The sequence below is a fragment of the Calypte anna genome, chromosome 2, assembly GCF_003957555.1.
Source record: "Calypte anna isolate BGI_N300 chromosome 2, bCalAnn1_v1.p, whole genome shotgun sequence".
Lineage (NCBI taxonomy): Eukaryota > Metazoa > Chordata > Aves > Apodiformes > Trochilidae > Calypte > Calypte anna.
In genome coordinates this window covers 101,848,248-101,874,192 of record NC_044245.1, presented here as the reverse complement: position 1 = coordinate 101,874,192, position 25,945 = coordinate 101,848,248, and the positions used below count along the sequence as shown (strand labels likewise).

The 25,945-nt window shown below is 38.9% G+C and overlaps 1 protein-coding gene across 4 annotated transcripts in view; it reads right to left on the bottom strand.

The window, feature by feature from the left end:
* Positions 1-25,945, bottom strand: part of DLGAP1 (DLG associated protein 1) — a 142,341-nt gene that overhangs the window by 108,943 nt on the left and 7,453 nt on the right. For 2 of the 4 annotated variants that reach the window (XM_008505532.2, XM_008505533.2), the window contains exons 1-2: positions 24,358-24,408; positions 17,900-18,114 (exon numbers count right to left, since the gene is read on the bottom strand). In XM_008505532.2, the coding sequence (XP_008503754.1) occupies positions 17,900-18,114; positions 24,358-24,408 (266 nt within the window). Of the gene's footprint in view, positions 1-17,899; positions 18,115-24,357; positions 24,409-25,945 lie in introns of those variants that run through there. The other 2 variants (XM_008505530.2, XM_008505531.2) reach the window with 1 other exon arrangement.

Below are 25,945 nucleotides of genomic sequence, written 5' to 3'. Positions count from 1 at the left end.
GCTTACATTACTAAAATGGCTTCATCAAGGGCAAACTGTGCATGTCAGATTTGGTGGCCTTTTATAATGGGATCACAGGAGGTGATCCCACCTGGAGTACTGTGTCCAGTTATGGGGTCCCCAATGCAGGAAGAACATGAAGCTGTTGGAGTGAGTACAGCCCATAAAGATGATCTGAGGGCCAGAGAACCCCAACTGTGAAGACAGGATGAGAGAGTTGGGATTGTTCAGCCTGGAGCCTGTTGCCCAGGAAGATTTTCCTAGATGCCTCATCCCTAGAAGCATTTAATGCTAGGGTGGATGGGACTTTGAACAGCCTGGTCTAGCAGGGGGTATCCCTGCCCAAGAAGGGGGTTGGAACTAGATAATCTTTAAGGCCCCATCCAACCCAAGCCATTCTATAATTCTACTTTCTCAAGCCTCACAAGTCTTACAATCAGGGCTGCAATTTTGCCCTGAATTATTTGATTCATGTGAGCAAGTAACCTCTTGCCTCTTCCTTAAATGTCTGTTGTACTTACAATAGGTATTTTTGCTGCTCAGATTTTTTGTTAGCTTGATTAGGAAACCAGAAAAATTATGATAATGTATTTCTTACTGTCAGAAACAACAGGGCAGAGACATATCTGATGGTGTTTGAACACCAGCATGTCTTTGCATACATACATGCAGGATGCACAGGGCCACCTTTGAAATTTTGTCCAGCATCCTGGGACTCTGGCTTCTCCTGTGATGTGACAGGTAAGGATCAATTTGTTAACCCACTGAATTTTGTGCCCTCAACTAAGTAGATAGGGATTGCTGCTGTGCAAAATTAAGTGGAACATTCCAATATTCTGGGTCTGCCACCTCTTTACATTTTCCTTATCTATCCTCAAAGGAAAGTGCTTGGTCACAATGACATGAACACATCCAATCTGCCCACTGGTGTGTGGTCATAACCTTATATATTTAGGTAGATGGAGGAAGCACTAATTTCCTGCTCACTGTCCAAAGACACTTGCCAGTATTGCACCCTGACTTGACAAACCAAGCTGCCTCAAATTCACTGCTTTTTTGGTTTAGCATAAATAAGAGATCAGCTGTGCTGAATTAGCTGGATTTGGCTTAAGAGCACTCAAGAGCGGCGGCCTAGAAAAACTGAAAGGCTGGTAAAGGCATGGACATGTGCACAGAGGAACCATTGATTACCAAGCAGGCAGGGAATTGGTAGATGCCAGTCCCCCTAAAAATAAGTTCCCAGTAGCTAAGCTAATGGAGTAATTCCTCAAGATGTTAATAAAGAGTTCCATTTATTCTCACTGGAGCCAGCCAGCCACTAGAGAGAGGAACAATCCAGTGGTGTCAGAGACTGCTATTTATTAGGTTTCTGCAATGCATTATTTTTTTCTTAAAGCTCATCTCACAAGACTTGCAAAACATTTCCAGTTAAAGGATAAAGCCCTTGAGTTTTCTCAGTTGGTGAAGAAAGGAGACAAACACAAAGTTCAAGGACTCAAGAAACAGAAGTGCGTTAAAAAGATGCTTCACATCTATTATATCTTAGAATATATTCTGATTTTTAAAGCCTACATGAATTATGAACCTGATTTCAAATTAATTAGGGCTCATAGGGCAATTTGCTTTTATAGTGTTCAGTGTGTCATTACAAAAATGGTTCAATTTAAAGCTTTTTTAATGTGCTTTTCATGAATGAAGGTATTTTTCTTGGTAACTAGAAAGGGCAGGTCAGGAATTTTCCTTCCATACAGAAACTGGCAACTTGCTAAAAACGTTACTTTCATATTCTTTAACAATAAAGCTATTTGAAAGTAATAGCCAAAGAAAAGCTCAACATGATAATATGCTCTCAATGGCTGTATTACCAGTCTTGCTCCTTTCACTACATATAGCTATGCTAAATATTCATGCAGGAAGGAAGCAATTTGGATATGCAAAGGCAGGTTTTTGTGTGTACAACTATTCACTCAACATTAACCGAGAAGATACTCAGTAACAGGAAAACACTAAATAAAACAAAAAACTTACTTTCATCTCAAGATAACCAGGTGATTAATTAGGTAATTGCGAGAAATTCAGCTGGTCAAATCTTGGAGTTTTGCTCAAGGTCTACCACTTGCAAAGTTTGAGTCACATTTTTTCCTCAAATGAGATAAATTCTGCTTAAGTTAATGAGCCCACTCCTGCCTTTCCAAAGAGGTAAAGAAACAAGCTTAAACTCAGCAGAAGAAAATGAATTGATATTCTTTATAAGAAGGCTGTGGGAATCTCATGGATAATCTCTTTTGTGAGTGCACTAAGGTCTTGGGATATCAGTAAAAGCTCATCTCCAGTAGCTCATGTGGGTTTTACTGTCCCTGGCAGCACCAATCACCAGTGGGTGATTAGGCTGCCATCAGCATGGGACCATTGGTGCTGTTGTCCACCTTCTCCAAAGAAGAGAAATAAGGAGGCACTAACAGAGGCAAACGTTTCTTGCAGCCTTCCAAATGGTTTCACATCAGAAAATTCACAGGTTTTTCAGGAACAGGCATTCACAGAACATACAGTGGGAACCCCCTCAACACAGCCAAACCGTGATTCTCAGTGTGTGTGGTGTGCTTGCTTCTCTGTGCAGCACATACCATGGCTGCTCAGGCTTTGAGATCTATTAAAATATCTTCTCCTAGCTCTGAAGAGCTTCCATATGGGGGGAAAAAACCCAACAACAAAAAACCCCAAGCATTTTAAAATTCCCTTCTGCTAGAGTGTGAAGGATAACAAATATGAAGAAAATTTATAGGGATATGAGTGGGAAACTGTGCATTAGTGTACGGAGGCAGGGCACAGAGGGAAGAGAAGAGGTAGGGCTAGAAAAGAAGCATGCCTATCATTTACCCACTGTGAAAGTATCTCAGTCACTTCTGGGACATATGTTAGCAATGGATGTGGGCTGAATGGCAGTAGGAGAGGAGGGGATGTGTCAAGTTATGAGCAGACAGTACTTAAAAATTTCAACAGACACACCAAAATGCAACCTGAGCTACTCTTACTCCTAGAAGTAGTGTGCTTCTCTTTGGGCTTTCACACATCACGGTTCAGCAACCACGTCCAGAGGGTGGAAAGAGAGGAGAGCATTCTGGCAGCAGGATGCATGTGGGAGGCAGAGTTGAGGAGGAATTACAAGAACCAATCCATTTCTCCCTGGCTGAAGTCTTGCCAGCCTCTACAACTCTTCCTCTGGCAGGGAAGTACAGGTATGATTTATCTTCTTTCCCAGGCTGTGCCTTGCTGCTCATGCAATATGGTGGGGCTCTTCCCAAGCATCTCGGTGAGCAGAAGAAAACACTGCCAAGCTGCCTTGCTTCAGGAGTAGGAAACAGGAGCTAAGAGCAAGGGAGCAATGACTAATGATGACTATATTAGCATTGCTGCAGCCTCTAGAAGGCTCCGTAATTGCTGCATTAACTGTAATGAATCAATCCTTGTGCAGGGGGGAGTGTTATTATCCCTTTTTTTCCCTGAGCTGGAGGCACACCAGTATCTTCAGCTGGCAAGAGGCCAGGAAGGGAGTAGAAGTGGTGGTGTGCCCAGCACTCCTTCCTCAGCCCCTGCTCCTTAGGCCACAGCCTACCTGCCACAGAGGCACAGAAAATAGGTGTGGGGGCCAGGCTCTTTCACCACCCTGGCAGAAAAAGGGCCACTGAGCCTGAGAGTTTTGCAGTTTCAGTCCTTCATTTTAATGGCTCGACAGATCCTCCCCTTTCCTATGGGAACAACGCAAGCCAGGCACTCGTTCCAGGTGCACCCCTCGTGTGTTCTTTTTAGACTTGAGAAACACTGAGCAGCCAAATCATACCTTAGAGTGCTCCTGAACTATAATTAACCTTAGTGTATCATTTTATGGAAGAGAAAGCTGTTAAATTTGTCTGAATTCAAAAGAACTTGGAAGAACAGTGGCAAGATAATGTTTTTAACATGCAGTTTGATTAATTGATGGCAGAGGTTATCATCCCATCGTGGTGGTTTGGAGGCTGACATTTAAAATTTCATATGTGCATTGCCAGGGGGTTGAAAAAACCTCAGTAGCTCAGATTTTAAATGCTACACTTGAGACTTGTAAACAATCCACTGCAGAATCCAGTACAAAGGACCCAGATCCCAATTGCATAATATTCCCAAGGACTTTCAGAGAAATAATTGACAATCATTTTTCTGTTCCTTATTCCTATTAAGTGCATTCCTTAGGGAAAAAACACATGTTGATTTTGAGTAAAGTGCACACCTCCCCATGGAGTGGGTATGCCCTCCCAGTGGGCACTTCAGGCCTGTACTGGGGGCACTGGGTAGCCCAGGAAGCAGGGCAGGAGATTAACGTTCACCTCACACCTAACCTGGATCAGATATAACCCTCCCATTCTGGCTAATAGCAGTGGTGCTTATGATAAAAATACTGAGAGTAGTTGTGAAATCTAAGATTGTAAAATAAAAACTGAGATTCAACTCAAAAGCAAGCTTTTACCTGTTTTTGGTTACAAAAAAGTCTAGTGTTACATTTCCTCTTTAGAAATATGGATATTCTATTTGTCAGAAGGGATTAGATTTTTTTTAAAATACCGATAATTGACAACTTCATAAAACAGGCTTGCAAATAAACATCAAGAAGTTCTAAAAGCAATGTTTTAAGTATTACTTTACATGTCAATCTTATTTGATCTTTTTAAAAAATGTTCCTTAAAATAAAGATGCTTCTTGCATTTGTTTATTTTTGTCTATTACATCATTTAAGGAAGGTACATAAAGCATATAATCTGAAACCATATTAAAAAGATAAAGAATCTTTGCAAAATCAACACCAAACTACAGTCTTTTTTGTTTGTTTGTTTATTTTTTTAGGAGACAGCTGTTCAGGTGCTTTATTGTTTTCAAGAACTTCAAATGGATTATTTTATTATTCTTTGGGCTGTTGCCCTCAAGGGAGCTAGTTACATTAAATAACAAGCTGCCATTATGTGGACATACTGATTGCAAGAAGAGGGGAAAGAAATACATTCATAGAATGCAATTTCAATAGAAAACAAGGGTTTGTCAATCTTCTGCCAGAGGCAAAACACTCAGGCAGATACCAGAGTCATCACAGACACATAATGAATCTGACTAACTTCTCTGGAGAGGGACAATTGGAGCTGACAGGATAAAGCCTCCTTGGGGTTCATGTGTGTTTTCATAGCAATCAGTGTGCAAGAGTTGCCTGACCATGGGTCGGTGGCAAGGGCACCTTGGCTACCAGGCTGCAGTCAAGGACCACTGTGGCAACTTCTGCCTTCAGAACTGGAGCTGGGAACAAACACCATTGCCCAGGTTTTGTGGCTTAAGCCCAGCTGGAAACAAAGCACCACTCACTGTGGGATTTGGAGGAGAAAATCCAACCAAAAAGTTGTGGGTCGAGACAAGGGGGGTGTGTGTTTGTGTTTCACTCAACAATTATGGTCACAGGCTAAACATACTTGACTTAGGTAAAAAAATCAATATAATTTGTCATCAGGTGAATCAGAACAGGACAAAGAAACAAAACTGGATGCTAAAACACCTTCTTCCAACCCTCCCTTCTTCTTGGGCCCAAATTACTCCTGATTCCTCTGTCTCTTCCCCTCCAGCAGAGCAGGGGTAGGGGAATAGTGTTTATGGTCAGTACATGTTTTTTTTGCCTCTTCCTTCTCAGGAGGAAGAACTCCTCACACTCTTCCTCTTCTCCACCATGGGGTCCCTTCCACAGCAGAGAGTCCTCCACTAACCCCTCCAACATGAGTACCTCCCACGAGGTGCAGTCTCTCAGGAACAGACTGCTCCAGCTTGGGCTGCCCACAGAATTGTGTCCTGCTTTGGGAACAGTCACCTCCCCTAGTGTGGGGTCCTCCATGACTGCAAGTTCTTATCTGCCCCACTGTCCTCCTTCACGTGCTGCTCCACCATGCTGCTCTGTGGGCTGCAGGGGAATGAAGCTTCCATCTCACCATGGGCTGCGAGGGAACCTCGGCCCAGGCACCTCCTACTTCTCCTTCTCACTGACCTTGATATCTGCATATGTGTATCTCGCACATCCTCCTCTCCCCTGGAGGCCTGTTAGCATTTTATTTTCCCCCTCTTAAAAATCTTATTGCAGTGGCACATCCATTGTCACTGTTGAGCTTGGCCTCTTCCAGAGGCAGGTCTGGCTTTGGAGCTGGTGGAACTTCCAGCAGTTTCTCACAGAAGCTACCTTTGTGTCCCCTCCTCTGCTACCACAGCCCCACTGCAGAGACCCAACATAGCAGTGAATCACTCCAAAGACAGCTTGAAGTGTGACAAAGTGTAATTAACCACCACATATGTGATGACAGAAATTGATTACTGAACTGAAGAAAGGCATAGCTATCTTCCAACCCAATCTGTAAGCCTCTCTAGCAAGAAAAGGAAGCAAAGTGAGTGATTGAGGAGTCCTAGCAAGAGACCATCTCTCTTTGGGACTAGAAACTGTGGGATAAGAGAGTTGTGAAATGCTCACAAGGATATTAGTAACAGAACCTTACCCTCAGAAGTTTGCTGATAACACCAAGTTGTATGATTGACACATTGGAGTGAAGGGAGGACATCCAGGACCTTTATAGGATTGAGAAGTGGGCCCATGCCAACCCCATAACGTTCAATAAGGCCAAGTGCACATGGGCCAGAGCAATTCCAAGCACAATTACAGGTTGGGCAGAGAATGGACTGAGAACAGCCCTGAGGAAAAAGTCTTGGGGGTGTTGGTTGATGAGAAACTCAACATGAGCCATCAGCTCAGAAAGCCAACTGTACCCTGGGCTGAATTTAAAGAAGTATGGCCAGGAGGCCAAGGGAGGTGATCCTGCCCTTCTCCTCCACTCTCATGAGACTCCACCTGGAGTACTGTGTCCAGTTCTGGAGCCTCCAACAAAGGAAGGACAAGGAGCTGTTGGAGTGACTCCAGGGGAGGGCTGCAAGGATGATCAAAGGGCTGGAGCACCTCTGCTATAAAGACAGACTGAGAGTTGGGGTTGTTCAGCCTGGAGAAGAGAAGGCTCTGGGGAGACCTTATAGGGGCCTTCCAATACTTGAAGAGTTCTGGATGAAAGCTGAAGAGGGACTTTTTACAAGGGTATGTAATGACAGGACAAGGTGGAATGGTTTTAAGCTAGAAGAGGGTAGATTTAGATTAGACATTAGGAAGAAATTTTTTTCTGTGAGTGTGGTGAGACACTGGAATAAGCTGCTCAGGGAAGTTATGGCTGCCCCATCCCTGGAAGTGTTTGAGGCCAGTTTGGATGGAACTTTGAGCAACCTGGTCTAGTGGAAGGTGTTATTGCTCACGCAAGGAAATCTATGGTTTCCTGATTCTAGGACTAGTGAACAAGATTCGTTACTAAAGTACCACTGATGAAAACCTTAGCAGGAGAGTGTTTTAGGATAAGAGTTATAATAAATGAAAGCAGAAGAGAATGGTACACATGCCTTCTTTTCAAAGATGTGAAGTTCACTAGAAAAGGAAAAAATAAGCAGTGTGAAGGTGGAAATATACAAATAGTTGATAGTCAGAAGCTTATTCTGGAAACATACAAGTAGTTGATAGTGAGAAGTTTATTCTGTCACTATCTGAAGACTCCAGATGTGGTGATGACATCTAGTTGACATCTAGATGACTCTAGACGTGGTATTCTTCATGCAAATATTTGGTCTCTTAATAGAGAAAGGATGCTTATTTAAGTACTGAGGATTATTACCTAGCTATATTAAGTAATCACTTGCAAATGAAAAAAGAGAGAGGAAAAAGGAAGGGGCATCTGAAATAGTAACATAGTACCAGCTGCTTTTCATTCCATCCACTTTTGACCTAACATCTTATTTGAATAAGGGATCATCTACTTCCTCAAATTCAAATTTGTTCATCACAGGTAAACAGCAACTGATTTCTGCCCCAAATCAAATGATCTCTAAGTAGGCTTCTGGGAAAAGTAACAGAGAGTCATTGTTCTACCAGAAATGTCATCCTACCCAACAGTAAATGACTGAACAACTGCAGTGGCACAGCCTGACTCAACAGCATTTCAAACAAGTCTGAGCAATGAATCTCTGCCAAAGCCCTGTTGTCTCACAGCTCCTGGAGCTACATGAGTGAGATGAGTCCCAGAGACCCCTCATCAGTCTGAAGTGCATGGCTAGACATTTCAATTGGACCCTATTGACTAGATAGTGCCAGCATTTCTGGGATTTCTAAGTCTGCAGCTTCATGAGGATATGGCTGAATGACATGCTGACTACATCCCACTAGAATAAGGAAAGACACCTTTCCAAAATCAGAAATAGCTGCTGTCTCCCAAAATTCCAGCTTCTATAGATATAATTTCTATCACTGCTAAAACCATAAACATTATGAGATGAATGAGGTGTTCATCATGACAGTTGATACCATTGTCAACATTTAACCCAGAGTGCTTGTAAGCTTTCTGCATTATGTATGTATCCTTGGTTTTGATATTTATGCAAAGTTCAGAACCAAATTATTTCTCTAAATGTGACAAAGTTTTGTAAAACAAAAGAAATAAACAATGTAAGAACCTTGTATTATTTTGCATTCTAGAACATTTTCCAATTTTTGTTATGCAAACAGTAATAAATATTGATTATTACAAGAGGGAGTTTTAATAAACATCAGTATTATGCTTATCTTTGTGTGATAAAGTAATAAATAATAATTGTGAGTGGCTTTATGACTTGTCTAAGGAAGACTACTTTCCTAAAGAAGTTTTTCGAGGTTTTCTTTTCAAGTGTAGAGTAATAAAGGCTTAGCTCAGATTTGCAATAGCAGTTGTCAGATATAAACCAGGAGAGATTTATATATTAGTCCTGAAAGCTCCCAAGCTTGCCTTCAGCATGATACATCACTGTCACAGAGAAGAGCTTCACAGACACAACCTAAGCATGGCTACTATCCGGACATAACTTAAATTTGGGTGCTCTGCATGTGGCTGCTGGCATTTGAGGATGACAAAACCATTTAGTGCTTTCTGTGGTCCCTGGGCTTGCTGCAGGCATAGCTACAAGGCAGCTGGGGTATAGGCTGGCCAAGTAGCACAGCCCTTCTGGAGAGGAATGAGAAATAGCCATGCAATGTGGCTAAAGAAACATCTACAAAATTTTCTCACAGGAACTCAGTGGCTGCTGCAAAGGTCCTTAAAAGAAAAAACATTTTTTCACACCAGCAAATAACACAAGCAGTGATCTTAGATGGTTCCCTATCCTTGTGTTGTACAACAGATTAGAAAGCAGGCACAAGGTAAGAATGCCTTAAAGGATATTTCCTAATTTCTCTCTTCCTGAAAAGATTCATAACTTCATTGGGTGGATAGGAGATTTTAAAAAGTCAAGTGTCTTCAGATGAACTTTCACTCACGTGTCACCAGGAACAGAGTGATACTTGATGCTGTCCTACTTGAGCTCCTTAGCTACCTGGGGGCCACATAGTTTCTTTGCTGCCCCCTGCCTCTAACCTGCACCCAAGCCACCAGAGAACTAATAAAATAAATTTCAAGTTACTCCATCTTAGGAGTAATACAAACACATGAAAATACAAGAAACAAGTGACTGGTAAACAACATGAATTGGATATTAATAGTGTCTTTTATTTATAAGGGCAGAACAATTGTTCATTTTCTCTCTCACCCTAACATGATGAAAATTAACAGAAAATCCCAAAGCATGTTGGCAGAAACACTGCTTGTCCTGTAATTTCACATTAAAAGTAAAGCAAAATACACTATTTTAACTTCTTCCATTTTTAACCTAAAAGGGCTTCAGCACTTCACAGTGAAAGAATATTGCACTTCTAGCTGACTAAAACAGAAAATTATCATGAATAGTTAACTTAATTACTGTTGCCTGTTTGATTATCTTGTTATGTTGGACATTAAGGACTCCAGACCAAATTCTGTGCAAATGCACATCTATCTTTATGACTGAATTTTCTATGTGGCAGATTTAATATCATCAGCTGAGGTCCCTTTAGCAAACTAAACCAGATAGTACAAGATCACATACTGAGAGCCAAGCATGGTATGGCTGGCAGCAGTTGGAACAAAATTTCAAAATGCCAGCAATGAAATAACATTTTAAATACATGAAAAAATTGTGCAGAACTGCCACTGCTTTGGGTGAGGTAGCTATTTTTATGACTCAACAGCAGGCATTCAGGAATAACTTAGTTCTGATGATAATTTCTTTTCTATCTTTAAAAAATAAGTTAAGAAAAGGAAGTAAGAACAGTGATAGTGGGTATATTCAATAGCCTAAGAAAGACAGACAGATAATTGTAAGATAGGTCTGGAGGGGTCTTCATGAGGTCATTTGGTCACTCCTACCCTAGAGCAGGATCAGAAATACATAAATTTGTCCTGACAGACATTTTCTATCCTTTTCTTGAAAATGTGCAGTGAAGTGATTTCTCTTGGCAATCCACTCCCATGCTTAACTATCATTACCATTAGGAAAATTTGCCTAACATATAGCATTTGCATGCCTTTACAGTCTTGGGCAGCATTTCTTCACCTGTTCACACTGGATTGTATTAACTTCATTTCTGAGACAGACTTTAAGCAGGTGGGCAGAAGTAGGGCTGAAAGTAAACAAGACCAGTTTTGCACACAAACATGCAGGTTGGGTGTGTAAAATCTATATCCTGAAAGAGATAATATCTTGGTTCAGTAACTAAAATTGTGTTTCTTAGAGCAAGCCGTAGAAGTGCCCATTTGACCCACAAAGTATGACAGACCTTGCTTTTTAAAACAAATAATTGGATGGACTTGAATTCATCAAAATAACCCCCAGATGAATACATGTTTACAGGATTTAAATGAGAGAAGCTAAAATGTTGGGAGTTCTTGCTTTCATTTGTAGCTGTGTCTAATTTAAAGCTAAATCTTGTGCTAAGTTGAGCCACATGACGAGACACAGGGACAAGGAATTTAATTTCTGCAAGTAGGGCATTCATCCATTTCAGGTGGCAGCTTGTCTTCAATAAATCATTGACTTCCAAACCTCTGATTCAGTATTGACAAAAGATCACATTTTCACCAGCAAAGTTAAAGAGTTTTCTTTCTTCTGATTTTTAGTTTTATGTAAGTTAATGGTAACTGTTTCATTGCCTCGAATTTCAGCGACTAAAGGTAAAAGTACAAGTGAGGCAGCAACTTTAGTATAGCTTACAGATTACAACAAAATTCTGACTTCTCAGAGAAATAACATATTTCTTGAAATAACATATTTCAGGAAGACTGGTGAGGACCTTCACATAAGTAGAGAGAAGGAGTGCCCATCCTACCTACCTGCCTACAAGGCAGTTATTCCCTGTCTCTACTGGGGATTGTACAGTGAGATGAGCTGGTTTGTTTCTGTGCTGTAAAGGCATCCATACATTTGTGTGAGGGCACACAGAAGGAGAGGTACCATGGACCACCAGCTTTCTCACATTCTCATCATTGATTTGAAGCACAAGCCAACAGCATGCTTTACATAGCCATCAGTGGAAAGTTGCAATTGTTTTTTAAAAGTTCCAAGGTCTATGGTATGTCAATAAATCAATAACCTCTGTCCCTTAAACAAAACAGGTATCAGCTGCCCTAGAGAAACCATTGGCTCCAGAGGTATATTCACCTACTACCTCAAAATAATTTTTTCTATTGTCTTGCCTTTCAATTTTTTTTTTCTGAGCTTTATTCCGATCAACAGCTTCTCCCTGGCTTTCAGGGAGAAGAGAGAAAGGATTGCAGTAATATAAATAAAGAGCAAAGTAACATCTACCAACGGGGTGGAAAAGTTACTACTTGGGTCACCAATAGTTTCAGAATACTATTCTTATGGTTACATGTCAAAACCTCAAGGAGAAGCTCCAGGCTCTTTCATAAGAAATCCATAAAAATCCACCTTCAAGCAAACAAATGTAACACCTATAGGAAAATGTAGACAATTCTTTCACTAGCTAAAGGTTTGATGCAAATGAGAGAGACTGCAACAGGAAACAATGAAACATACTGTACTGGAAACATACTGGAAAACACTAGTAAAAGATTAATAAGACTTATTCCTTTTGTATTAATTATGAAAGTCATCATTCCCTAATTGGAAGTCATTTAGTGAAAGAAAACTAAGAATCTTTCCTGAATGTGTCTAAAAATAGTCCCCACATGAAAGATGAAGTATTGTATCACCTTGTATTTTCCCTCTCCTCCTCTCTATCTGTGATCTAGGCCAGTGAAGTTTATAGGGCATTTTCATTGACTTTAATGGAATGAGGACAACACCTTCATTTAAAAAAAAAAAACAAAAACCCAAAAAAACCTATACTTTTGTTTATATGACACCTTTTTCTGGTGATATGTTATAGTAATACACAGCATGTCATAGGAATAGAGAAACACCCAAAATTAAATAGGGACCTCATTCGTAAGACCAAGATGGTTTTCATACCTAAGGATTCATTCTTTTCTGTGTGTTGAAGTTTGCTCAAATGATGGAAGAGCCTAACCAGTGTGTCAGAATGAAAGTATCTGTACATCCCTTGTCACTTCCCTCGGCACAGCCAGTACCCAAGAGCAGCATCTCAGAAAAGCTGAGAAAGTGGGTGAACCATCTCTAGAGTTTATATTGTTTCATAGTTTTCCAAGAGCTGCATATTCCTGTTTGAGAAGCCATAAAGATACCTACATACAAGTGTTGCATCACTATAGGAAAAAAACCACAACTATGAGGACATCCAGCTTTGTGCATAACATTTAACAACATCCTTGAAACATTTAATTTGCTGGGTATTTAGTGTAAAAAAACTGTTGCATGTTTGCTTATCCTAGCATCATGTTTGAAAACAGACATTATGCAATTTCACTATTAATTCACGGATTATAAACTTTGTAGATGATAAACTGTACCTTCCCATCACTCTATACAAATGTGCCCATGAGTGAATATCACCTCCCTATAGAATACCACAAATCACAACCAGACAAAATTGAGATCTTTGCAGATTATAAAACTATTTTGATCATAATTTCTTTGGCTTTTATGAAGATCAGGGTATTTGCTACCCAAAACATCTTATATCGTGCAAAAATGGGTAGGTTGAGGTTTTTTCACAAGTCATCCTAGCAGAGATGGACCTGCAACTGTGACAAGATTTTATTTGTAAAACAGGTTGACCCTAGCTTGAGGGCTTGTCATCCAGGAACTGACCTTATCAGTTCTCAGGTGATGAAAAGTTGAAATTCAGGATGTATAAATCAGATCTACCTCTTTCTTTTTGTTGTTGTAACTTGTTTCAAGTTTGCTACCAGATTTTGCCTCTAGTTGAGCTTGATAGTTTACTGTGATTTTATAGGATAGTAAGAAAACATGGAGGTTTTAAAAATTTTATCTTCAGATTCCTATAAACATGCAAGCAGAAAGTGCTTAACACTATTTGTATTAGAATGTAAAACATATAAGCCTGGGTGCATGCACATATTTTGAGATATTAGAATGCCTCTGCTAAGCTTTAAAATTTGGAATTGGATGGTTTATTCTTATTATCACTCATCTATGCAGTAAATCACAGTAACAGATGCAGCTATGATGGAAGTCACACAGATGAATTACTTACCAAAGGGGAAAAGCTTTTTGCTTACATGCTCACATACTCTTTTCATCAGCAGTGGCACAACTTGGTACCCATGAAGAAGTGTTTGTGGTGTTTATAGTTATGTTTTTCGAAGTCAAAACTGACCAGAAAAATATGATGTGTCTATTGAAATACGTTCAAGTTAAAGGTTTGTTATGAAAAAAACCTAATTTCTGTTCTCCTTTCTTTCCTTTTTACAAAAGTTAGAAAAATGCATCTCTAAAGATCATGGAAACCATTAATACATTGGTGATCAGAGCACAACTGACTCAGGAAAAAAATTCTATGATCAAATATGTGTTCAAACCAACAATTCTGCAACTGTATAGAACCCAAAATCCATGCAAAACATCCACAAATGGATTACCATTAAGTACTGTGATGTTTTAGAAAAGTAACTATATTGAGTTAGGAAGCAGAATCTGAACTCATATTGTAAGCAGTGTGTGTGTGCGCATTGGAGAGGAACAAAGGGGCAGAATTAAGCAGAAAAACTATGACAACAGGATCCATCTCTTAGGTCTTGATCCTCCACAGAGTTTTCCACTCTTCCATATTCCTTGTGTGCTGCCATCAAGTTATACCTGGCACTGAATCAGCAGCTACTTCACGCACAGTTCTTCAAGATATTGTGCAGGATGGCTGCAGATCTTTTTCTTCCTTACAGAGCTACAGATCTTCTTACAGTGTGCTGGAAATTTTTATCTTTCAGACTGCAGTATCTCTAGTAAACTTTTTAAAGTTGGCCAACAGATTAAAAAATTATGGGGAGGTAAAAGTGATGGACAATGTAATAGCATACTTTTTTTCCCATGAAAACCATGCTAAACACAACCAAGATAGTGAAGGAACATGTTCTGAATCAAGCTCAGCTGTCATAGAAGTGCCAGTTATCTGCTGCCTGCATCTCCTTTAGAAGTTAGCTTACCAGTTCATTTTCCATGTGCTGAAAAGTGCAAAATAAACCTTTGCCACTTTTCAGGAATAGGCAAATATAATTTTTTTTCCCCTTATCTGCATCCCTTTATCTAAACTGTGAAAGATTAAACACCAAGAGGATACTGCCAGCAAAGACAGAAAAAGCTGCTTACTGCCTGGTAGGATAATGAGAGTGCAGCAGCGGAGGTGTGCATTTTAAGAGCACAGCAAGCTGTGCTTTATTCAGAATGGTACCACAGCATTTGACACATGTGCTGTAACTGCATAGAAACCATGGGATGGGAGGAATATTGTAGGAGGGGGATTGTAAGGAATAGAAAGAAAAAAAAACTCACAGCAAAACCAGGAAAATAAACTTGTATTACATAAAGGAGATATGACACAGTTGTGCTGTTCAAAATGGATTCCTTATATAAAAAGAAACATTGGTAATAATGAAAACCCTTTCTTAGAAGAGTAGGTGCATGAGCAATGGTAGCTAGGCAGGTGGGAGGAACAGTGTGGGTTGTGAGACCAATATTAGACTTTAAGTACTCAGAGAGGAAAAGTCCCACAAGATGAAAAATCCTTTCAAAAACAACAGTGAAAGCAAAAGGGAACATGTTTTTAAGTTATTTGCTCTGCCAAAGATGAAAGTGAAGCCAGCTAGGCACTGCATGCAGAAAACAGAGAAAGAGAGTAGTAGAAAGAAGCGCAGAAGATCCCCACTGCAGACAATCACCACTGCAGTAATGTTGTTTTTGCATGGTGCCTTGTTCACGACAGAAAAGAAAAAACATAATTAAAAGTGTGAAATACTACTCATCTTTAAGGTGTGAATAATGTTCTTCAAGGTCAGCTAGAAAGTTCACCAGTGTCAGTAAAGGGCTACCTGCTGCCCAGAGTGGCTTTTGGCTCATTTCCATAAAGCTCTAATTCAGGTGCAAACTGAACTCAAGGCAACAGTAAGCCGAAGAAATAACTTGTTATCACACATTACACTATTGTTTGATGACCTATATTCAGTGAGATAGAGGCCCTAATTTAGTCTCTGGCTGACATGCCAGCGAAACTCAATCACAGCTCTCTGAGTAATCAGGGTAGCCCTGAGATGAACAAGCATAGCCAAGGTCATAGCCAAGGTCAAATCATGCTACTAAGAAAGCATGAAGAAATGTGCAAAGACAACATAGCTTAACAGAAGACTTCAATTCCTAGAGCAAGCACTTGGCTAGTTCTCACAAAAAACCCAACCCAAATTATCATGTTCAGCAGAAAGGAATAAAAGCAATGCATTATTATGCGTTATACAATTTGCATCTGAAAGTGGAAAGGTTTCTCAGGAAGAGGTATTTCTATAAAGTATCAGCATAGATTAAAAGCAACAGTTCTACTTCATCCCAATTTATGCTGAAAAGTTATCAAAAATAAATTATTTCATATTTTGTCTTCTTTTTGTTTTACTAACATTGACCATTTTCCCCTTCCTTCCTCTGCTCTGTGTTTTACATCCTACTTCTGCATAGCCCAAATCTACATGAATTTTACAGAGTGCGCTTGAAAATGAAGCACATTCCTGAAAGCTTTCCCTAATAGGGAGGGATTAAAAAAGCACATATGAAATAAATTATTTGTACAAGCACTTTGCTGAACTACAATTACTTCAAAGCTAAACCCAAAAGCTTCTGATGCCCAGCCTTTCTGATCTAACATCTTCTGCGGTGACTCAGTGACATGCAGGACTTGTTATTTTTAATAAGTCCACATTCTTTTGCAAATTTTGTACCTATAGACTACAAAAATGACAAAGAGCAAACACACTCACTGTGATGCCTTGCATTTTGCACATATATTACAGAACTGTAAAATATGTTTCTGAAGTATTAAGGAGTAAAATTCATGCCTGAGAGTGTGGCCGTGAATCAAGTGTGGCTTTGAGGAGTTTGTGGTGGTACATAACATTTTTATTCACCTTACAGAAGTTGTGATAACTGATCTCCAAGGAGGAGCTTTGGCTCAGGAAAGGCTGTGGTAAAGTCTGCTGGATGAGGAGAGGAATCACTGGATCCCTTTAGCAAGTGCCAGGTAGGTTATGAAAATCCCTATGGAAAATGAGATTGCTTTCTCCTTTGGACACTAATGGGCAGGAAGAGCAGAAGCAGTTCTTGGCTTCCCCTGGGACAAAGTCAGGCAGGCTGCTATGGGGAGCTGCCATAAGCATGTTTTTGTTTACTAGTCTATTCATCACGAGTGTCAAGAGCATGACATTCTTAACAAGGATCAAACATTTCTCTCTAAAATCTATTCCCCAATAAAGGTCTCTGGGAAAAAAAATGGGGTAGAGGAGGACAAGGAAGGAGAAGAAAATTAATGAAGGAAATGCAGAAGGAGTCTTCCATCACTAATGATGGGTACTAGAAGAGATACAGCTCCTTTTTTTCTTTTCCATTTTAAAGCTACAGCCTCAGGCAAGTTATACTAAAATTAGGTTATATTTGGTTCAGTGAAATATGATTCAGTGTTATAGCTATGAATTTTTGCTGAAGACAGACAGAAACAATTGTTGATTTAAATCCACACTATTTTCTTTTAAGGATATAATTTATTATCTTGCTTTCGGGAATCTCTCCATTTTAGACTAATTTAAAATAAAGCACTAAAACAAAAAATTATCCATTTTTGCAATTTTCATGAGAATTTAAGTGATTCTTTTAAAAGGCTCAGTTAAAACAAAACCACAAACAGACATTAAAAAACTTAAATTCATTGGTCCTCTCGACTAAAGTTTTCATAAACAATTAAAACAATTTTAATTTTAGTTATATTTCTTCACAAGCTACAGTGCAGTTCTGAGTGAACTAAAGAGTGCAAACCATGGATTTGTCTATTTTCAGATAGTAATTGTTCTTTTTAGTTAAATGTCAGATGTTCTCTAAAGAGATGCAAAGACTAGCTTAGGGCTAATTTAACATTTTGAGTATACACAAATAAACAATTATACACAGCTTTCACAGGCCAAAGCTATAATTCAGCAAAATATTTAAAGAACAGACCTACTGCACATATATGAACACTCACTTAACACTAGCAGGTTGAAATACTTTGCAAATTCAAAGAGCAGGTAGTAGGGTCCCTCTTTGAGATACATTGCAAACCTAACCCTGTTCAGAAAAATGAAAAATAAGCATGGCATAACACAACTGTTTACTTTCTTTAACTGATACCCAGAAGCAAAGAGTAGAAACAGTAACTGGATCTCTTAATGGAGGGCTGTATTTGTGATGTAATAAACCATGGACCTACTTGAGGGTGGTGAGCTCCGTAAGGGATGGTTGAGTTGCCTTGAGATAGCTCTCCCTCCGTGCAGCAATCTTTGGAGATGGCTTCGGACTTGTGTCTGAGTCTCCACTGTCATCATCCCCCATGGCTTTGATGTAACTGCCACTACGCATCCGTCGGCAGGGAATCTCATCATCTTTCCCTCGTGGAGTGTATCCAGTCCATTCATCTTGAGGAACCTGAAGTGATGAACAAAATTCTCTTTTTAATACACTCTTCCCTGATGTAACTGCACCAGCAAGAATTCACTGCACTGAGCCAAAACAGCCATAAGAACTCCCAAGGCCAAGGGCTCACCTCAGACTCATTTGTCTATGGGCTGCTGTTTGCAGTGGATGTCTACTTCTCCCTATAAGTAGTCACAAGCATTTCTGGAGTTGTTATTTTCCACTACTGATCTAGGAAGTTTCTAGCAAACATGCTGACATATAAAACCCAGCTAACTCTAATACTAGGCTGGATAAATCTGGGGGTTTCTTTTTGGTGGTTTTTATTCAAAGCATTTACAAACAAGATCAGGGTATTTTTGGTTCAGTGCAACACTTTTGGGTGCACCTTTTTACCACAATCTTTTAAGAGGCAGTGTGCACTCACCAGGCTGATTTTGGTTCAAGACACATTTCAGATTAGTGGAGCTATGTGCCAATCATCACAAAAGTAGGTTTGCAAGTGTGAAATCATACTACTGTTTCTTCTATAGCATAATTAGAGCAACTGAACGTCCACCAGCTTGCAGAGATCCTCCTTTTCAATTATGTTAGTCCATATAACTCTAGTTCCTTCTTTTTCTTATTGATGTGCATGATTACTCTTGACCTGTAGAAAGTGATGCTACTTGTATTGGAAATCGGGAACACTGGGAATGTGCATTGATGGGATTTTGGGACATAGCAGATGAGAGCCAAAGAGCACAGTGCTCTCACCCACCCACCTATCTCCCTTCCTCTTCTCTTCGGACTTTTGATCATTGTAACCCAACATCCTTCTCTTTCCTGTAATGGTGAAAACAACATGCAAGTAAGCAGGGTCATTGAAGGAGTGGTCCTAAAGGTATTCTGCAGAAATTTGATTTTTATAGCAAAGGTGAAACTGCAAAAGGGCTCTTTAGTTAAGCATATTTTGTGTGAGATTTAATAAAATTAGCTGTGAATTCTTATTTTGCTACTTTTCTGATTATTCATAGTGCATCAACTCTAAAGCATGTTATAGCTATGATGCTCAGAAACCCTTACAAGCCATATTAAACAAGGAGTCTCAAATATGAGTTGCTCAATTTTGTCCTGCAGCTAACGAATACCACTATTTCCCAGGATAATCACCAGGTCTCTCTTTTCTATGGAAAGTTTCTTCTTCAACAACATTTAACTTCTGCTGAGTGTTCTGTCTATCTGTTGCTTCCCAAACTGCAGCCAGAGCATTTACATGCCAGCTTGTTTAGGCAATCAAAACTGAAACACTGGACTGTTTGCTAACAGCTTAGCTTTTGATTCTCACTACAAACATAAGCCAAAGTCCAGAGGCTGTAAGGACATTCAAATGTTTCTGTCAATGTAGGTCAATTTTTTATGGCATTTTATCAATGGATATGAACTGCAATCCAAAAACCACTGTGCTGTACACAGTAGCAAAGATATTTAATGATCCCAAGCATTTGTGGGCTTATTACTAATTAAAATTAATTAACCAAACTATTCATTACCCATGCTATTTCCTTGTTTCCTGCTGATTTCAAACCCAGGACCTTGCCAACTTTCTTCCTTCACTGATTTTTCCTGATACTGACACCCTGTACTTGGCACTGGTAAGGCTGCATCTTTAATACTGTATTAGTTTTGGGCCCACAACTACAGGAAGGACACTGAGGTGCTGGAGTGAGTCCAGAGAAGGGCAATGAAGCTGGTGAAGGGTCTAGAACAGAAGTCTTATGAGGAATGGCTGATGGAACTGGGGTTGTTTAACCTGGAGAAAAGGAGGATGAAGGGAGACCTTATTGCTCTCTACAACTACCTGAAAGGAGGTTGTAGTGAGTTGGGAATTGGTCTCTTCTCCTTAGTGATAAGACAAGAAGAAACAGCCTCAAGTTGTACCAGGGAAGGCTTAGACTGGATTAGGAACAATTTCTTCAGTGAGAAGGTTGTGAGGCACTGAAAGAGGCTGCCCAGGGAAGTGGTGAGTCACAGGCCCTGGAGGAATTTAGAAGATGCGTAGATATGGTGCTGAGGGACATGATTTAATCATGGACTTGGCAGTGCTGGGTTAATGTCTGGACTTGAGCTAAAAGGTGCTTTCCAACCAAATGATTCTATGTTTCTATTCTATGTCTTAGGGCCTCCCTTGAACTTCCAGGCTCAGGCAAGTCCTTCTATCCTCTTGTGTCAGTCTATGCTCTCCCTTTTCTCACAGACTTCTCTTGGTCAGGTCTGGCCTTCATAGACTCACTTGGAGATTTCATATTTTCCTCAGAGGACTGAAATCCTCTGGAAGTGGAAGTCTGTATCTTTATCAACATTTCTTATAATTCAGTCTTCCTTCTAGGGACTCAGACTTCCTTCTCAGTCACTCCATGTTTTATGTAGCAAATTATCTCCTTTTAAAAGTAAACTTACATGTTTCCCTTAAATATTGTTGAGTTAATGACTCTGGTAACTTTATGTCTGTGAAATGTTTAAATTCTTATCTTTCTGCAGCATACCAAGCTTGTTTCTGTTTTCTTTTTTTGTGTGTTTATTTTTGTTGTTTTGTTGTTGGTTTTTTTTTCTTTTCATATTTAACTGGTATTCAAGAATATAAGTTCCTGAAGGCAGAAATACATTTTAAAGTCCTGTTTTCTTATTCAACAACAGCATGCAGAATTGTGTATCAACAGAAGTAATTGAATAAACTCACTTTAAACCACTTAAAATATTCTTCTAGAAAAGGATGAAACTAATAACTGGAGTATTACAGACTGAGAGTACTAAGTGATATACGAGCCCACAACAGGATTGAATGCATTTTCATGTCAAATTAAAAAACCAAAACCAAATCAAAAAACAGAGAAAAAACAATGTTTCAGTTCTGTGGCTTCTAAGTTTATCCCTAGACTCCACATTTGGAAAGCTGATGCTTTCCTGGTATGAATGCATTTGTAAAGTGCAAATGAAGATACTACTTGGTTGTGGTTTTGATTCTGATTTTTGACACAGGAGTATGGAGCATTTTACAGTCTTCTTCCAGGCACTTATTACATTTAGAAGATAATGGTTCTTTTCAGGTCTTATTTTTGCATTGGTTCTAGACCTTTAGCATCATCAAACAATGAAAATACAATCTATATTCATACAATCTTTCACTTGTGTCATGGAACCTACAAGTCCTGCTTGTCAACTGTAAAATCGTGCCTTTTCAAACCACTCAAGTACAAAAAAGAAATTAACATGGGTTTAGTAAAATGAAGCTCTGCAGATATTTTGATGACGTGTTTGGAATTCAATCAGAAGTTTAAAACATGTAATAGTGTATTTCCAGTTAATTTTTAAAACAGATATTAGATATCTGGGTATGGAGAGAATCTGTAAATTCTCAGAGGACTTGAACCTTAATCTGTTTAATATTTTATTTATTATGCTTTAGTCAAAGAACTATGCTTTTTCTCATGAAAATAAATTAACTGCTTTTAAAGTAAGAAATAAAATATGTTGGTATAAGGTTAAGACTGGTGTCCCCAACTGAGAAAAAATCAGGGTAGTTAAAGTTAAAATGCTCATACAGAACCCATAATTCAGGCAAGCTGAACACTTGTAGTTTTATTAAATAATAGACATTCTGTTAAAATTAATGCAGCAGTTTATAGGTGTAATATAAGTGATGAGATATAGTTGCTGAGGGCACCATAACTCTGATATTCTTAACTTCAGTTATCAATAACCTCATATATAAGTACAATACCTTTTACTGTACTTCTAAAAATGATTTAGATATGATGGGACAAGTTCTGAAATCTGCTTGCAATGAATTTACCACAAGACTTCCTATTTACACACACAAACACTGTGTTCTATGATGAGTTTTGAATGCATTGCTCCAGCCCCACAGTTTCCATGATGGATTAGGTGGCAGTTTCCAGTTAGAACTCTCCTCACCCAGTGCAGGTGAGCAACCACTGGAAAACATCACTCTCTGCTTTTTTGAGGGGGATCTTCCTCCTTTTAAACACTCTACTTGCAGAAATAGAAAGCTGAGCTGCTCACATAGCAACTAGGGGCAAAGCAGTCTCAGGGAGTGCCTCAGACCCACTGTCTGGATTCTGTACTTCTTTTGCACAAAAAGCAAAGGAAATGATACAAATGCAACCCAAGTTCCATTGTCACATTAGGGGCTTAAGGGTAAACCCTGCATGTGCCAAAGATAAAAGAATTGAATATGGTTAGGAAAAACATCCAGATTTAGAGAGCAGCCTAAAATATCAACCCAGAGATGCTTGTAATTTCAGTTGACATATTGGGGAAGTTCAAGTATTTGTACAAACTATCTTGCCTGGCTAGACAAAACTGCAGTACAAGAATGTAAATGAATATTTGATTTAAACTCTATTTTCGTTAAGCAGCTTCCTCAGTTTTCTTGGAGATATTTAAGGCTGAGTGGTTTTCTATTTTTGATTTATTTATTTTTTTCTTTCAGTAAGGTTTCAGTATTTCTATGATTTAAGAGAATACTAGGGAAGAAATTTAATTTCAGTTCTCCCATATATTATTTCGGCCTTACAAGAGTCAGAAACCCTAATTTCAGAAGTAGAAGTAGAAGAAAATACTAAGCCATCATGTAACTGGTAGAGAGCACTTGCAGGGTAAAGAAATGCTTTAGATGCAGTAGATTTTTACTTTAACAATTGTAATACTTTTTACATAAGGATCTCAGAGAACTGACTGTGTATAATTTGAGTCGGACAAACAACCCTTAAAGCTCAGCATTTCCTTTCATTGTACCTATTTTTCTGTACCATTGTACCTGTTTAGAAAATACAGGCAAATAGAATAATGTCAACATTTTAATACTTCTCTGCCTATGGTGAAATACCTCAAGCATAACCTACTAAAAGAAGTGACCTGATTTTCAGAGAGATTTCTTTGCTGCCTAAAAGGAATAGCTGTAGCAGCTCATAGCAGACAATGTCATTTACTGTCACAGTTAAGTGCTTCATATCATGAGAAAAAAAACCCAAACATGAAGCTCTTTCAAACTTACAAATTGTGAAAATAAAATTGATCACATCATTTCATGCATTCTCTTCCTCTAGATGTGGTACTACACATTCTGTAGTATGTTTCTTTCTGTTGACCTGGAAAAATGCTGGGAAAATGCCTATGTGATCCTCCAGTTCTTTTACTTTTTTCAGTCAAAGGTTTGCACAGATATTCCCACCAGCTCTTTGAATGGCCAATATTATGCCTTGCAAGGTCAAATCCTTGCTGCACTCAAGTGCCTCTGCATGGTATCTGCTGCCATAGAGGATTAATGGCATTAAGATTGACATACCTGAGATAAAGCTGTTCTGTGCTTTTAAGAAATTTGTATTATCCAATTACCTTGGCAATACCATTTTTTTCAGGATCAGAATATCAAGCAGGAACATCACTTGCATGGTTGTTTTTACTCTCATGAAAAAGGGGGAAGAGCTAAACTCAGATCTAACAAGGAATATAATTGTTTTGTATTAAAATAGAACTATTATTCATGCCATTGAAATAATAGTGATCCTGGAAACATTTCACGCTGCACATGATCTCTAAGAACATGTACAATTCTTTCTTTACGAGTCTCAGAATCAAGAATGCACTCATACAAAAGGCACAGTGAGACAAAACACCATTATTATTTGAAAATAAATACAAAATATTCAGCAAAGACCTCTGAGCCAGGAAACTTACTGAAACTTTGGCACAGACCTAGAAATAAAATATAGTATGAAAGCTAAGCCTAGCTATAGTTTCTTTCTTCAGATTAAATGGAGAGTTATATATATATATGGAGAGATATATAAGAGTTTCATGTAAAAAAGAACAGACTATACAGATAACATGCTGCCACCAGACAACATCTCACCTGGATTCACTACAGATTACCTGTTCTGATCTTTAACTAAATTTATATTGCTCTGGAAGTGTTCACACTAGGTCATTAGCCAGGCTAGACTGACCAGTCTATTCCCTTAATGCATGTTTTTATATGAAGGAACTCGATTTACGAAACCAAACAAAGGAGCATACAGACAACCTCTCCTCCCATTTCCAAACATTCATTTCAAAAGCTCACACATAGTGGTATGTGAAGTAAACCCTGCATGTAAATTAAAAGGTACAGAAAACATATTTTATTTGATGCCTAAACAATAAAATTATAATATCTAATTTCCATCTGTTTCCCCCAAAATATTTTAAACTTACCTTACTGGATGAAATAACAAAGAGGCTTTCTCTATAGCAAATTAAGTTCATTATTGATCTGTAGTTTGGTTTGGTTTATTGCAGCTGAAATCATTAAAGCTTCTCCCTCTGCTTTCCCAAAGCAATGTGGATGACTACAGAAGTAAACACAAGGACTGGAAGGAGTGGCTAACCATTGCTCACAGCAGTAGACTTGTAACTTTAGCTCTCTATTAGTATGCAAATACTTAATGAAATGAAATCACGCAAGTGAAGAACAATGCTTAATGACTGCTCAGTGCAGATTTTCAAATTCATGCAATTTGGTTTTCTTAGCCACTATTATGCCTCTTCTGCATGCCATTAGGGAAGTTTCAGCTGCCATCTTCCACTTGCTAGGCCTATTCCTAGCACTCATAAATATTGAATTAATCAGACCAATAAAGATGAGTAGCATTATTCCATCAATGTGCATGCACTAAGAATCATTGAAGTATGCACAAATACCCAAACAAACCCACAAACCTTTGAAAGCTTCAAGAGAAATATGTTTAGTAAGCCTTGAGAGTTTTTAAAAAAGCAGATTGGAAGATTGCTTCTTTTTAGGACAAACTTAATATGCTCAGTATTGGTAGCAATAGTTGCTTTCACTTGTACTATAAATCAGGTTCTACTATAAATTAATTTAATTTAGCTGACTTATCTACATATTTTTTTCATGAAGAACACTAACAGCCAAGACAAAGACCCTGTAAGAGATGATAGAACATTACTTCTTCAGTCTGAAATGACCATATCCTGCATCAAACCTGAATGAGCAGTGTGAAAAACTGCATCTTCTGTCACATAACAGTGGTTTGCAAAACTTCTAAAATGATATAAATCCTCATAGAGTAAGTCAATAGACAAAATTCTTCCATTACGACTCCAGTTTATAATTTTCTTTCATCAAAAGTCCCTGGACCACTGGCTTGTCAATCTGATTCATATCCTGTTTTGTGAAGAAAAATGTGTGTCTCCTGTACAAAACAACATCCTGATTCCAGATAAATTTTCTTCTCCTGTTTTACCCATAAAAGCTGGTTCTACCCAACCAGCAATGAAGAGGGCCACATAGATATAATTACTCCAGCCAAGGGCTTTGCAACTTTCTGCAGAAAGGAAGCCAAACAGCACCCAACACATCTATTAGATGAAGGAAACATAACCGAAGGTCATATTGCAGACCAGGACCTCAAACTATAAAAGCTGCAGTGATTCTCAAGGATGATTTTCTCTCTGTGGCAGAGGGCAGAAATTCAGTCTCATCTTTCTCAATACCCTTAAAGCTTTCTGTGCAGTTGACTATAATGAGACACAGCTGCTTGCCCAAGTAAGGAAGACAGAATGACTGCTAACATGTCTGCCAGCCCTTGAAAGGACACTTTTAGTGACTTGCAGTGGATAAATCTTTCACTTTTAGATGCCTTCTTTTGGGGAGAATCAGTTCTCTCCTATATACCTTCAGCACTTGCATAGAGTACCTAGTTGGCATCAAATGCCAGTACTGTTAAATGAGACATCATTTTTACCTTTCTTTCACTACATCTGACCACAAGCCCACTATCAA